Raw genomic sequence first — 15,593 nt, 5'->3', positions numbered from 1 at the left:
AAAGCACGCCGCCGTCAGGCAGACAATCGCGGCGACAGCCACACAAAGCAGAGCGATGCTAGCGAAGCGGCCGCCCGATTCCGGAGGACAGTTTCGTCGCTCTGTCTCGTGCACTCGCGGCCGGTCCCCATGAGTGCGACAGAGACCAGACGATCCTTCCAAATCAAGCGGCAGAGCCACGCGATCCGCGGCGGACCAACAGAGACAGATCAGGGACCCCGTCGGTCTGGCATGGCAAGCCGCCCTGCGCGCTGCGCACACAACACCTCCCGGGCCGCCCCGCCTCCACCGCCCCGCAGACAGCTCGCTTACCTCCGCCGCCACTTAAGCGATTTAGGCTCCCCGGCCCCGGCAGCGCAGGCAGCCCCGGCGGGGCGGGCCCCAGGCATAAAGGAAACCTTAAGCGCCCCAATTGCAAAGAAAACTTTGCGCGGGTGGTGCCACTGCAATCACAGAGATATGGTTTCCTGCCTCCCTCCGCCCTTGGCCCTCCACCCTTGGGCCCTCGGCCTGCCAACCCTTCGTGGCAAACATCCCCCCCTCCCCTCCCGAGCCGCCTATTAACTTCCGCCAGCTTCCTCTCAAACTATCCCCTTACCTGCCCTACATATTCCACCCTTCATCCCCCTCCCCTCCCCGCGCCCTTCCGTCCCTTCGGCGGACCCAGCAGAACTTAGCGTCTGATATCATTTTCATTAAATAAGGACTTTTCTCCCCGCTTTCCCCAGAGGGCCCAAGTAGCGGTTAGGGTGGCGTGGCACGGCGTGGCGCGGCGTGGCTTTGCGTGGCGCGGCCCGGGCAACCTTGTGTATCGACGGAGGGGGAAGTTAAGGGCGCCCGGCCGCCAAGTTTCTTGGTACACCGGGATACAAGTTGCCAAGGTAGGGGATGGGGCTGGCAGGGCGCAGGGGCGCGGGGCGGCGGGGAGCAGGGCAGGGAGCACTCTTGCTCTTTGGCGAAAACCCTGAGCGGCACGGCCCGACCCGGCCGGCCGCCCGTCTCGGTCTAGCGCGCCGCACCGCCGCCGCCGTCCGAAAAGGCGAGATATGGGGCCGTCCGAAAAGGCGGTCCGGCCGGCCGGGCGAGCGCTTTGATGGACTCGTCCCGAGGCAGGGCCGGTGCACTCCTTGCTCCCTGGCCCTCCCTGGCCGCCAAAATGGCCCGGAGAACGGACCGGGCCGGGCCGAGCCAGACCACGCACGCACTGACGCTTGGACTCGTTCAGGAGTCAGCCCCGGGTGCGGGCCGAAGGGAACGGAAGGCAAGCCTTGGGCAAGCCTTGGGCAAGCCTGTTGGGCAAGTCAAGCGACACGGCTGGACTCTACAAACGGAACGGTGTGCAGTATGGCACACGTGCAGCGTGCATGCATGCATTCTTGGACGTACACTGTTTTAAAGCTCAGGAGCAACAGTGCTCGTTCGGGTGTGCATGCAGGGGAGCTCCAAGTGGGGTGTGCCACGCACAGAGTTGAGGTCGCGAAGAAGCCGGCTGGCTTGTCGCTTTGTGGGCCGTGGTCGAGGCTGCCCCGAGGGCTGCCCGCCCCGGGGAAGGGGCGCCAAAGAAGTTGACGTGCCGCGGGGCCGCGAAGGGCAGGGCGCGCTGAAAGGTATTGGGAGGGCGCGCGGCCCGGCGGTGCGATTCTCCCTCAGGGCACTATCCGGACAAACCACACAAAATGTTGAAAGGAGAGGCTCCTCCGGACGACAAGGCGGGCGACAGTTATGAAGTGAGCGACTACGGGGAGGGCGGGGAAGACTGATAGAAAAGGGGCCGACGGCGGCAGGGCGGCCAAGGCGGGGCGGCCAAGGCGGGGCGAGGCGGGGCCGCGAGGCTGACGCGCTGACGGCCGCGAGGGTCACTGAAAGGGGTCATGAGAGGGCCCCGCCCCGCCCCGCCTCGCCCCGCCCCGCCCCGCCCCGCCCCGCCCCGCGCAGCGTCACGCCGATGCCATACAAGCCGCCAGGGGGCGGTCACCTGCTTCGCGGCAAAAGGAGAAAAATAATAAAAACAAAACAGAAATAACATTTCCCGTTCCCGGCGTCATATCGAAACACACGTCAAACTATCCACTCTAACGAACGCGACGTCACGTTCGTTGAGAAAAAACAGTGACGACTTTTACAGTGGCGGTCCGAAAATAATAAAGCACCGTCGCGCTGCTCTGGGCCGCCGTGTCACTCGCCCTTCCGCCGCGGCCGCTGGCCTCAGGCAGTGCAGACGGCCAGCGCCGTCCCTCTCGCACACTTACGGGACGAGTGCGAGAGAGACAAGCAGTGCTCGGAATCGGTCTGCAGGACGGCCAGCCCCGCCAGCCCCGCCAGCGCGGCGTCTGCGTCGTGTCAGAAATGTAAACACGGCGGCCGCGGTAGCAGTATGGCGGTACACTCGCGGGCACACGCTGCAGTGGCGGAGCAGGCACTGTCTTCAGTCTTTCTCTCTCGCACTCCTGGGGTGTTCCGCAAGGGTGCGAGGGAGTCCGCTGTCTCCGGCCGGGCCGGGCCACGCCGCCGGCCGCTGCCTCGGCGGGTCAATGATACACAAACACGGCGGTTTAAACTTGGCGGTGCGCCAGAGCGGCCAGGCCGGCTGCAGATGCAAGTCCCGGCCGAGGGCACCGCCACGCAGCGCCAGCAAAGAGGGGAAAAGATTGGAGAGCGGAATTTGCCCAGATGTCCTCTCCACCCGCGCAAAGTTGTCGCCGAAGTTACTGCGGCGGAGCAGGTTGTCAGAAGGTGCCGCGTCGCCGCGTCTCGACCGGGGAAAAGGGAGAAAAAGGAGGCAAGAGACGGAGACGCGAAGCGTGGCGTGGCGTGGCGTAGCGTGGTCTGGGAAGTGAATCTTTTCGGGATGCGCCTCGTTTCGCCTCGCCGCAGAGCACCGCGCCCCGCCCCGCCCCGCCTCACCCGCCCCGCCGAGAAAAATGTGAGGCATTTGGCATTGACGTATTCTAATCAATTTCACAGGCGGCGGTTCTACAACACGGCCAGCTTCGCTTGCTTCACTTCCATCGCGCCGCCACCCTCGCGCACGTCCCCGCGTCGGCCGCGTCGGCCGTGTAGGCCCGCCCTGCCCGCAGCACGCGGCGCGCAGCACCAACGGCTCAAATCCATCCACTTCACGTTGCCGAAAAAAGGGAGGGCCCTGAAGGGGCTGCAACGCGACAGAACGGGCGGGGCGGGGCGGGGCGGGGCGCGCTCTTCAGGTGTTGTGCCCGGGGGAAAAAAATAGTGTGGCGCCCGCGGCGGACTGGTTGGCTGGGAACAACTACACTGCAGAGGAATCCCCGTCATTTGCGCAGGCCTTAGCAAGCAAAATTTACTTGCCTTTGGAGGGGCATGGATGAATACTCCTGCACAGCCCAGCCCTTCCAAAGGCACAGACCGATTTGCATCGTTCCATAGTAGTTCACGCCTTGCGCATTGCACCGCACTGCGCAGGCACACTGTTTATGGGTAGATTCCTGTTTTACCAGTGCACATGGCTGTGGCCGTTGCCGTCCGCCGGCCGGTCTGAGGGACGGGCGGCGTAATGACGCAGCGCAGGGCACGGCGCGGCGACACACTGCAGCCCCTGCAGCCGCAACCACACGCCGGCGATGGGCAATCAGCGACCGGCCAGAACCGCAGGCCTCCCCTCCGTGCCAAACGCAGACACAGAACCCAGACACAGCGTCCCGGTGAGAAAAAACGGCAGGATTCCTCTCTCGAGAACGGACAGCAGGACGCACGAGAGCAGGTATGGCACACGCCACACTCGGTGAAGATTCTCTATAATATGGTGAAAATGTTCAATATTATGGTGGTGCAGCAGACTTTATACCATTGAGAATTCACGGTACCTTATAGATATTTTGACGAATTTTGTTAGTACCATCGAGAAAATCGCAACCATTCACGGGAAGGCATTTACAAAGCACGGGCAAGGATAGAAAATTCCACTTTCAGTGACGGTGAAACTTCGGTCGAGTAAAAACGTCCTCGTTTCAGATTTTTTTCCGCGGATCGGAGTCAATTTTTCCCCCAACAACACTACTGAAAACCTAACTAACTGCACACTTCAGTGCATCGTGTGTGCATTCAGTACAACCCTCACAGTTTTCAGTGACGTTCTCCGAGAATCGCCCAGACCTTTTTCAAAGAGTGAGTGAAGCCGAGAGTGCGCGGTGCGCGCCACACTGGAGGCACCGCCACTCGCCGAGGACGGCCTCAGCCATGCAGAGCGGATTGCGGATTGGTCTAGCCCGCGCCGCGGCACGCCGCGCGCCGCCGGAGAGGAAGAACAAATAAATATGACGCCCCTCCTCGCCCCGCCCCGCGGCACACCCAGGGACGCCAATCCAAGACAAACCCAACCAGCACCCCTCGATAGATAGATATATAGATAGATATTCCATTGCTTGCGTTTGTTTTCGCGGGGAAACAGCCCGCGGAGATGCCACCCTCCAAGTTCGTTCCGCTCTGCACCCCGCGCCTCCCCCCGCCCCGCCCCTCCCCGCCCCGCCCCGCCACGCCCCGCCACGCCCCGCCACGCCCCCTAACCGCGGCGGAAATGGATGGGGCGGCCCCCACATCCGCCACCTCGGAGTGCTCCCCCGCCACGCCCCGCCACGCCCCGCCTCGCTCCGTAGGAACAGGATTTATTCCTGAGCGCGGCCTGCAGGCCCTGCAGGCCCTGCAGGGCTGTCTGGCTGAGGAGGTGGATTTCGGCTTGAATCTTTCCCGCTCATTACACGCCGCTGGAACGGCACAGGGGCGGCAGTGGGAGGGCCGCGCTGGGACCAATCAAGGAGCGACATAACGTTTGTCCACCGCACTAGTCAGTAGTCCGCCTCGCGCCCTCACTGCCAAGGCGGCGTCGCACAGTAACCCAGAAGACCGGTGGAGGCGGCCGGAATTCTAGACGCGTTTTGAGGTCCAGAGTCGCTAAACTGGGCTCGAACAAAACGTGCGACCCCACCATTGGATTCCTCGTTCAGAGAGCAATGCATTGGTACCACACGTTCGGAGCGAGCAGTGCACTCCACCTGAAGGCAGGCAAAATGCGTGACATGGCCCTTCCGAAAAGTAGTCCTGGAGCCGCCCCTGGCAAAGGCCGGGTCCGCACTCACAGTGTCGCGGGCCGCTGGGGGCCCCGCGCTGGGTAGGCCGCACGCTGGGCGGGCGCGTCGGGCTGCGGTCTAGCCGCGTCTGGCGGGCGTCATCGCTGCGGCCGCAGCCTTCACAGTGCACCGCACCGGGCTGCACATGGCAGTGTCCTGGCCGCTCCCCCTCCCCGTCCCGGAGGCGGGGCCGTTGGGGCCGAGCACCGCCTTGCGACAAAACGCTAAGAAATTGAAGGGGCGCGAACGGCACGCCACACGCGACGGGCAAGGCGGGGCAAGGCGGGGCCGGCGAGGTGGCGGCGCTAACGACGGCCTTTAACGAGAGCGGGGAATGGGGGAGGCTGCCGGGGGCAGCCGGGTCGCAAACACTATCAACCTCGCGGAAAAATCAACGGGAAAAAAACTCGGGAGAGAGAAAGAGGGAGAGAGACGGGGGAAGAAGATGCGGTTCCGGAAATGATCCACAAATGCGAAAAGGGCCGGCCAAGCTGCTCGGCGATATGTAATTAAGCAGATCTTTTCCACGGACGTGTTATTCTTTGCTTTATCAACAACAACAACAACATGGGCGTGCGAATGCGAGGGCCGCTAAAAGGCCGGGGCTGCGTCTGGCTCCACGTTCCGTTGCCGCGCCACCTTTGCCCGCCCCGAAAGCTTTGCCGGGCATCGCCTGCTGGCCGGCCCCTGCCGCTGCCACCCTTTTCATTTTTATTTTCATTTCCACGGTGCAGATTACAGGCCAGGTGCCGGCGGCGCGGCGGGGCGCCAGGTTGCCCGCCTGCCAGCCTCGGCGGGGCGGCGCGCGCCTCGCCCGCCTGCCTGCCAGCCTCGTCCGGGCGCCGGGGCCGCCACGCGCAGAGGCCGAAAGAAAGAATATAGAGCCACCCACCCTTTCGCATTATAGGCGTGCTTTACGGGTTACCAGGTCGGATGCACTCACCTGCCCGACAATGCGGGCGGCCTTCTCCGGGAATCCCCCCACCCCACCCCACCGCGCCACCGGCAGGAAGGTGGCCGACTGTCAATAACGAGAGCTCCAGCCTTTGTTACCCCGTTAACTGGTTTAATCTACCGCCGCCGGAGATGCGCGCTGGGGGCGTTCGAAGTGCGCAGGGCGGGGAGCGTGCCGCTGCTTCGCACGCCTCCCAGTCCCAGGCCTCCAGGCCTCCAGGCCGCCAGGGCGCGCGCCGCAGCGGGAAGTAGTCAAGGCCCGAAGCCCCTCTGGAGGCGCGGCCACGGCACCAACGCACAGTGGGCCAGAAGACCGGTGGAGGAGGACAAAATTCTAGACGCGTTGTGAGCCGAAGGCTGCAGACTCTGCGAGACAGTGCTCTCTCTCTCTCTCTCTCTCTCTCTCTCTCTCTCTCTCTCTCTCTCTCTCTCTCTCTCTCTCCCGCTGAGATGGGAGCTCTGTTTCGGCACGGCGTGGTGGATTGATATAAGAAATAGGCGCGGTGGGGAAGTGTGTCCCGTCCCCGCCTCGGCGCCTCGGACTAATTTGGACCGGCAGCCGGAGCCGAACCAGGGAATAGGACGACACAGAGTGGGTCCAGGATTGGCCGGACGAGGAGGGCCTGCCGCCAATGGCATCGGATCGCTGTCTCCTCGCGCTGTCTCTCTCGCACTCATGGAGCAGGTGCGAGATAGACTCTCGGAATCAGTCCAGGTCCACGACAACGCCCTGCACGTCGATTACGCGGACAGCGGCGACTCAGCGGCAAGCTCATCCCGAACAGAACGGCCGTCGCTCTGTCTGTCTCGCACTCGCGGGACGTTGCGCGGGGGCGCGAGAGAGACAGAGCGACGGGACAACCCTGCTCGGAATCGCTCGGCTGCCGCTGCTCTGCTTCGCTCTCCGGAAATTATCCCGCGGTCTTTTCTCTTCCCTTCAGGAGGCGGCTGGAGGCCCAGGAGGTCGGACAGACAGGAAGACGGACGGAGAGACGGACTGACGGACACGGACAGACTGGCAGACAGACTGGCAGACAGACTGGCAGACGGCAGCGGCGCCGCTCCTTGAGCCGCGACAATGAAAAGCTTGGCACACCGTTGCTTACCTCATTTGCATAAGTGCAACAAAGAGGAAACAAAAAAGTCGGCATTATTCGTCGGCTTATTGCGGTTCACTGTCAGGAGAGGCGTGAGGGCGGAGGAGGGGTCGGGGGTAGAGGGGGTGGGTGGGGTGGAGGGGGGGGGGTGAGGGGTGGGGTAGGGGTGGGGTAGAGGGGGTGGTCGGAGGCGGCGTCGCGAGACGGGACGTCGCGAAGGCGCCCGTCTCCCCTCGAAACCTTAAGCAAATAATTCTCCGAATTTACACGTTCGTGAATATCACCGCCACCGCCGCTCCTTCGTCTCCCGCTCGCCAGTAAGTCTCATCCCGTCTCTCTCGCACCCCTACGGAGCGACGCATGAGTGGGAGCGAGAGAGAGAGAGACTGTTCGGAGTAAAGCCGTTGCAGTGCCGCCGGGAGGACTAGGCGGGCGAAGCCCGCCAAGCGGGGACGCACCCCAGACATTTTCGTCGCTCTGCCTCTCGCACACCTGTGCGGGAAGCCCCGTGAGTGCGAGAGAGACACAGCGACGAAGACGACTCCCGGAATCGGTCTGCGGAGAGCGCGCGTCTCGGAACGAGCCCGATCAAGCAAGCCCCCGCATGAAAAATCCAATCACGGCGACAGACAGACAGGCGGGCGGGCGGTCCAGTATCGGCGCCCCTCACCTGTGTAACGAGAGGAGGAGGGAGGAGATGATGAGGGATGGCGCGACCGCCTCATAGCGGAATCGTTTAGTATTCATAAGATGATAGGCTACGCACTTTCAAAGTAATAAAGGACGGCCGCAAGTTGCCGAAGGAGAGAAGTTTCTCTTTTATAGACGAGATATTGACGGGCGGCACATCCCGCGTCCGCTGCCGGCGACAGTGCATCGAGTGGCGTGGCAAGCCGTGGCAAGCCCGATCAAAGCGGCGGCAAAAAGCGTCGCCGTCAGCTCGCTGTCTCTCTCACACCCCTACGGAGCGCCCCACGCGTGCGACAGAGACAGAGCGACGGAGACCAAGCGGGAATCGTCCCAGGACCGTGCTTCTCCGGCCGAAGTTGCAGCAGATCCGCGTTATCTCCAAATTATTTCGCGAGTTCCCGTCGACTGCTTCTCGTTCCGCGGGTGATTTCGCCCTCCGCGGCGCGCGCGCTCGGCGCAATCATACGCGCTCAAATTTTAAAATTCAATCGGGAAGTGAGAGAGCGAGCCCTGGCCGCGCCGTGGCCGTGCCGTGGCGTGGCCCGGCCGGTCCATTGCGAGCCGCGCCGCCGCGCCCCGCCGTCTCCGCGGCACTGCAAGCAAGCAAGTGGTTCGGCGTTCGCTCGCGAAGGCAAAGCCACCGCCATGAAGCCCAACAGCGCTCCGTCTCTCTCGCACCTCCACGCCGACCCCCGCGAGTGCGAGAGAGACGGAGCGACGCGGATGGGGCGGGGCGGGGCGTGGCGGGGCGCCCCGAAGTGCGGCGGAGGCTCAGCGCGGCTCAGGGCGCGGCGGCGGCGGTCTTGGAGGCGCGGCGCGCGGCGGTACAACGCGAAACACGGCGGGGGATTCATCGAGAAAGCGCATGCAGCAGAACAAAAATAAGTTATTCACCTCATGGAAGGCAGATTTGGCGGAGCGCGTAGCTACGCGTCGGAATCCTACAGCACCATGTGCGATGTGCCTCGCGCCCTGAGCCGAGCCGAGCCGAGCCGAGCCGGGCCGCACCTCAATACTTTTCCCTTCCTTTCCTTTCAGAGCGCGGCGAGGTTCCGCGGCGAGGTTCCGCCCGCACAGGTGGAGTGTCTGTCCGTAGAATAAAGCAAACTGCGGCTTGCCTTCTTCGCGCGCGTAGCTTTGCCGCTCCTCCTTATGCGAACACCATGTTTTTTTGCTCTACCGCGGGGGGGCCGGCCGGTATTCGAACCCGGGACACGCGCCCCGACCCACCCCGCGCACCAGCACTACTTGTGCGAGCAAGTGACGGGCGCGGCGCGCCGTGCCGCCGCCACTGCCGCAGTGGCGCGCCATTACATGACGGCAACAAGATTCCAACAAATATTTCGCTACCGCCGCCGCAATTTATGGCCGAACTAAGTTGGGCGCGGAAGAACATCAGAAGGGCCGTGCCACTCGAGGCGGTGGAGGGGGAGTGGAGGGGGCGGGGGAGTGCGGCCCCCACCTGCCGCGCGGGGCGATACGGCGGCCTGCGTCCGCGAGGGCCCGCGGGGTCACGCCCAGAGAGGACGCCCACGTCGGCGGCCGCCCCGCACAGTGGACCAGAAGACCGGTGGAGGCGGTCAAAATCCTGGACGCGTTTGGAGCTCCAGAGTCGCTAAGTGAGACTTCAACCAAACGTATGACTCCACCAATGAATTGCTCTCCGAACGAGGAATCCATTGACGGAGTCCCACGTTCGGTTCAAGTCCCATTTAGCGACTGTGGAGCTCAGAAGGCATCTCGAGTTTTGGCCGCCGGCGCCGGTCTTTTGGCCCCCGGCGCGGGGTCCGTGTTCCCGGAGACGTCCTGCAGCGGCTGCTCCAGCTCCAGGTGGGCTTTATCGGGGTGCCGCACCGCCCCGGGGGCTCGGGGCTCGGCGATGCCTCGGCGATGCCGGAGGTGGGCGAGGACGCTGCCCGCGGAAGCCTCATCCCCGCCTCGGCGCTGACATCACGTTCGGGGCGTGTTTGTCCGGGGAGGGCGCCCTGCCGGCGGGGCTCGGCGGGGCCGCGCGCCGACCTAAGGGCTTTACCCGCTTTGCTTCGCTTTGCTTCGCTTTGCCAAGCAGAGCGCGGCCGCAGCGCGCCCTGGCGGCAGACCACCCAAACACAAGCCGGACTGACAACACCGCCACAGATCCGCGCCGCGGAACGGATCGGCGGCGATTCGAACCGGCGAACCGGCGGACGGACGGCAAGGCAGCACCTCGTCAAAACCTTGTCAAAACCGGCGCCGCGCCGAACTCGCTGTTATTCCAACAGAAACTCAATTAACCCTTCCGCCCGAGGCGCACCGCCGCCGCCCCCGCGTCCAGCCAGCACCAACACGGAAAAAAGACAACAAAAAACAAAAGAAAACAAAAAACGACGAGCGGAGCCTTGGCGGCAACATTTAAAAAAAATAGCACTGAAGTTGCGGACCCCCGTTCGATGGCTCCAGTGGCCGGTGGGACTGCAGTGGGTCGCGGGGCAGTCAGGTGACTGGGCGGCGCGGCGGCGCCCGCACTGTATTTCGTTCGCGCCGCTCCGACAGTGCTCGATCCATCAACCACCAGACCCCCTCTTCCCGTCCCAAGGGCAACAGCGCCCAAAAAGTTGGGCAAGAATTCGGTAGCTACGTACCTACTCTTCCAAACTTTGCGCGAAATTCATTCGAGTTCTTCCCCAAAATTTATCAACATTGGAGTTTGAAGTAAAAATGCGCTGGTTTTCCGCAACATGTGCGAAAGTTTGGCTTTGAACTTATCACTTACTTAACGACTGTACTTCAGCTCATGAGCTGTTCTCCCGCAAATTTCGAAAAGTAAACAAAAATTGGAAACCGCAACTAAAAGTTATTCCGCTCTCCTTCCCGCACTCTTACTCCCACACGCAAGAAAGTTGGCGCTGCGGCCGACTTTTATCCCCGCGGACCTCTCTCTCTCTCTCTCTCTCTCTCTCTCTCTCTCTCTCTCTCTCTCTCTCTCTCTCTCTCTCTCCCTCTCTCTCTCTCTCTCAAACGGCGCGACGAGACGAGCCTGCTAAAACGGATTTGGCGCAACTTAACGCGCGGCAGTATATCACGGGGCCGCTTGGCCCTCGGCGTGGCCGGCCGGACCCCACTGCTGCCTTTTCATCTTGGTGGCCGCGAGTTAACGGAATTTACGATTTCCAGGTGAGAGCAGCAAGCGGTCAAGGCCAATGATTTACGAGGCCGGTTTGAGAGGGGGAGAGGGAGGGGGCTGGAGGGTGGCTTCACGGCGCCCCATGCAGGGCTAGAAGGCTGATTCCGAACAAGTGGCTTCGTCGTTTCGTCTCTATCGCACCTCAACAGCAGGACGCTTGAGTGCGAGAGAGACAGAGCGACTAAACGCTGTTCGGAGTCGGCCTGAAGGGCCCCGCCAGCGTCCCGCGGGGGCGTACCCACCCGGCCAGTGGTGCTGGCTGGGCCCGCCTAGGCCCGCCGGACCGACCCCCACTCCACCCCCACTCATCCCCGGCGTAAACTTGGCCGGAGAAAATAAAGGAGGCAGCACCGCCCAAAAGAGAGAGAGAGAGAGAGAGAGAGAGAGAGAGAGAGAGAGAGAGAGAGAGAGAGAGAGAGAGAGAGAGAGAGAGAGAGAGAGAGAGAGAGAGAGAGAGAGAGAGAGAGACGGGCAGGAAGAAAGAAAAAATTCACGCACTTCCGCAAAGGCATCCTGCATCAGGAACCAATTTATTCGGCGGAGCGGCGCAGCGCGAAACAGGGGGAAGGAAGGGCGGCGGGCCGCGCTCTGTCTCTCTCGCACTCGCGGGCCGGCCCCCAGGCGGGGGTGCGAGAGAGACATCTCTGCAGGGAGGGACCAGGGAAGGGCGTAATGGATTCTTTCTTCGTGTGACAATCATAATCCTCGGCGTCAACCGGGCGGCACCGGCAGGGATCGCCGCGTCGCGCCGCGTCGCCGGGGGATACAACATGACAGCCAGGCCCGGAGGGTGGGGGAAGGAGAGCCTCGTAGCACAAAATGGCTCGTTTTCGTCGTCGGCAACGTGAAACGTTGAAAAAGCGACTCACGGCGTTGCTGTGTGTCTGGTCCGTCTTGAGCTCCCGGTGGTTCGAGAACTGGACGTAGACGGCGCGGCCGCGGAGCTGCGCCACGCAGGTCGTGAAGTACTGCACCATGGTGGAGGCGGCCGTCTCGTCGGCCATCTCGAGGAACGCCTGCAAAACAAACAAGAAAAAAATTATTATAATTGTTGCTGTTTAAAGTTGAAAGTTGGGAACATCAAAACAACAACATCCAAAACAACGTTGACGACGAAGGCGAACAACGCGCACGTCTGTGTGTGTGTGTGTGTGTGTGTGAAACGGTGATGACATGAGCGGAGCGCGGCAGGACGCGGCGGCGGGCACAGCGACACAGAGGCAAGTGAGTGTCGGCACAAAAGCGCCGCGCTCGGATGCAAAAGGATTTAATGGCCCCGTTTGATAGCAACAACAACACAGAAGCGACGACACGGACGTTGACATTCCAAACTTGGGGGCAAAACCTAATGAAAGGACCGCACACAAGCGAGCCAGCCAGCCAGCCATCCACACTGAAATACGGCCAATTATCCCGGCCATAGGCGATTGGTTGTGACACCACGGGGCAGGGGGAGGCAGGTTTCAGGTGAGCGCACGTGTGTGTGTGTATGTGTGCGCGTGCGTGTGTCCACCGCGGCGCCGCAATACGACAGAGAATAAATATGGCGGAGGGGCGAAGCGAAATCCAAATACATAATCAAGGGGAAGCGTATCGAATCGCTGCTCCTCCCCTCGCCCTTTTCCTCCGATCCCGTTCCGAGAGTCGCCTTCGTCGCTCCGTCTCTCTCGCACCCACACGGGGCGCCGCACGAGTGCGAGAGAGACAGACAGACGGACGGCTCCCAGTCTGCTGAGCATCCGCCGGTTCCAGCGCCGCCGCGGGATGAATCTCGGCGAAACAACAACAGTGTGGTGGCGCGCCGTAGCGGTGCGAGGGGCGAAGCGGATCCCCATGAGTGCGAGAGAGAGCGACGAAAACGACTCTCGGAATCAGTCTGCGGCAGCGGAAGTCGACGCCACACTCAGAGAAAACCACGGCTAACTGGTACGAGAAAAGTCCGGTGGTGGTATCGAAAAAGGAGAGCGGTGCGTGCACACCGTGACGCAACGTGGGAAACCGAACGTCGGCATCCCGCTTTCGCGTACAGTCACGCGACGCAGTTTGTTCTCGCCTACGACGAAAAAAAGGACGAGTAAAGAGCGACACGCGAGAAGCGTGCCGACGCGAGGCGCGTGTGTCGGGGACAAATATTTGAACGGCAAGAGAGAGTGCGGCACGGCGACGAAGAGAGCAATCTCAAATCTGAGCACGGCGGGCGACGCGCGGCACGCCAAGCAACGCCACGGCGCGGCTTTGCAGAGGGAAAGAGACGGGCAGAAAAAGGACAAGGACACACACACACACACACACACGCCCAGGCCGCATTCAATGCGCCGGGCCCGGGGCACACAATAATTCTATCTCAAATCCACCGGGGCTCGGCAACTCTGTTGGAAAGCCGTGCAGCCGGAAGTGGGCAACTCGGGGCTGCTGCTGCTGCCGGTGCGGGGCCCTCGGCGGGCAGGGCGCATCGGGGGGCTCCATCGCCAGGCCCGGCCAGGCCCGAGCGGCGACATGAAAGGCCATCGAATAAAACAACGGAGTGCAGACACAGGGCCTAATTAGGGAGCGAGCCACGCCACGCAACGCCACGGCCTGTCACACAATGCACCGGCAGAGCGACGCGGAGCGAACAGCATCCAACCCATCCCACGGCATCGGCTCCACCGACGGCCTTTTGTTTTTGTCGCGAACACAAAACGCACGCATCGACTGCACCGCACCGTCTGCCGCGCCCAATATCGGCCAGAGAATGATATCGCTCTGCGCGACCGGCTCGACCAGCAGACAGAGTCGTTTTCGTCGCTCTGTCTCTCTCGCACTCGTGGCCGCCCCGTTTAGGTGCGAGAGAGACGGAGAGAGGGACACTCCGTCGGAATCAGTTTGCTGCCAGCCGGCCGGAACGGCGTGGAAGAGGTCGCGAAGTTGGAGTTGCGCGTAACGCGTTGGGACGGCAACGCATTGCGAGGCCCCCGAACGCCGTGGGGGTAGGCAACGCGAGCACTCGGCAGTCGGGCGGGCTGGCTGCACTCCGGGCGCCTCGAGGTAGGCAACGCGAGCACTCGGCAGTCAGGCGGGCTGGCTGCACTCCGGGCGCCTCGAGGTAGGCAACGCGAGCACTCGGCAGTCGGGCGGGCTGGCTGCACTCCGGGCGCCTCGAGGTAGGCAACGCGAGCACTCGGCAGTCAGGCGGGCTGGCTGCACTCCGGGCGCCTCGAGGTAGGCAACGCGAGCACTCGGCAGTCGGGCGGGCTGGCTGCACTCCGGGCGCCTCGAGGTAGGCAACGCGAGCACTCGGCAGTCAGGCGGGCTGGCTGCACTCCGGGCGCCTCGAGGTAGGCAACGCGAGCACTCGGCAGTCGGGCGGGCTGGCTGCACTCCGGGCGCCTCGAGGTAGGCAACGCGAGCACTCGGCAGTCGGGCGGGCTGGCTGCACTCCGGGCGCCTCGAGGTAGGCAACGCGAGCACTCGGCAGTCGGGCGGGCTGGCTGCACTCCGGGCGCCTCGAGGTAGGCAACGCGAGCACTCGGCAGTCGGGCGGGCTGGCTGCACTCCGGGCGCCTCGAGGTAGGCAACGCGAGCACTCGGCAGTCGGGCGGGCTGGCTGCACTCCGGGCGCCTCGAGGTAGGCAACGCGAGCACTCGGCAGTCGGGCGGGCTGGCTGCACTCCGGGCGCCTCGAGGTAGGCAACGCGAGCACTCGGCAGTCGGGCGGGCGATGGACGAAATATGAGGTCAAAATTGGTCTCTCCTCCGTGGAATGCGGAGAGCTTCACGACGCGGGGAGACACCAGTGCTCATGGCCAGGCGATGGTCGGAATCGAAAGGAAGCGGTGGCCAAATCTCTGCAGCCCGGCACGCCTCTCCTGTAACCACAGCCAGTATCCGAGCTCCAACCCTGGAGGAGTGTGAGTGTGTTTGAGTGTGCGTGCGTGCGTGCGCGTGTGTGTGGAATAGCGGTGAGAATGGATTTTGGATGGGTAAAAGAAGGCCGAGGGGTTGAAAAAAAAAAGAGAGAGGCGAGGGCGCAGAGAGAAAAGGGGGAAGAGGACCTAGCGACGCTCAAATCACAATAGCTCTGTGCGAACAGCAGCAAGGAAGAAGGCCAGACACCGCACGGGGATGAGGTTCGGCCGAGGTGAGAGGGGGAGGGGGAATCGAGGTGGGCAAACAGCCTGCGATCCCATTTCCCTCCCCTCCCCGGTCCATCAGAGGGCGTCCGCTTCATCTCACGGACAGTTCCGATTAGTTTTTACCGGCAGTAGTGTCCATAAGGGCGGCGGAGAGAGAGGGGAGGGGGGGGGGGGCTAATCGGCTCAGCAAACAGCGCCGCCGCCAAATGTGACGGATTAAGACCGGGGGACACATCGGGAGCTTCCAGAAGAAAAGTGGCAAAGAAGGCGGAAAGAAGGACGGGGGAGCGACGGGCCGTCGTTCCTGCGGTCACTGCTTAGTCGCGCTGTCTCCCTCGCACTCAGGGGATTCCCGAACGTGTGCGAGAGAGACAGAGCGACGAGGGCACCGTTCGGGAGCAGCCTGACGGACGGAGAGACACGTGTGGCGCCTGACACTCTGAGTCCAGCGGCAGCGGTGCGGTGCCGAGGCCGG

The 15,593-nt window shown here is 62.9% G+C and overlaps 1 protein-coding gene across 11 annotated transcripts in view; it reads right to left on the bottom strand.

Annotated features, from left to right (window-relative positions):
* LOC117639002 (polypyrimidine tract-binding protein 1) overlaps window positions 1-15,593 on the bottom strand; it is a 202,461-nt gene that overhangs the window by 25,361 nt on the left and 161,507 nt on the right. For all 11 annotated transcript variants that reach the window (XM_034374288.1, XM_034374292.1, XM_034374287.1 and 8 more), the window contains one exon: window positions 11,873-12,019. In XM_034374288.1, coding sequence (XP_034230179.1) covers window positions 11,873-12,019 — 147 coding nt within the window. The remainder of the gene's footprint in view (window positions 1-11,872; window positions 12,020-15,593) is intronic.

The sequence above is a fragment of the Thrips palmi genome, unplaced genomic scaffold, assembly GCF_012932325.1.
Source record: "Thrips palmi isolate BJ-2018 unplaced genomic scaffold, TpBJ-2018v1 HiC_scaffold_10, whole genome shotgun sequence".
Lineage (NCBI taxonomy): Eukaryota > Metazoa > Arthropoda > Insecta > Thysanoptera > Thripidae > Thrips > Thrips palmi.
The sequence above is the reverse complement of the archived record's forward strand: the minus strand, read 5'-3'. Positions and strand labels throughout refer to the sequence as shown.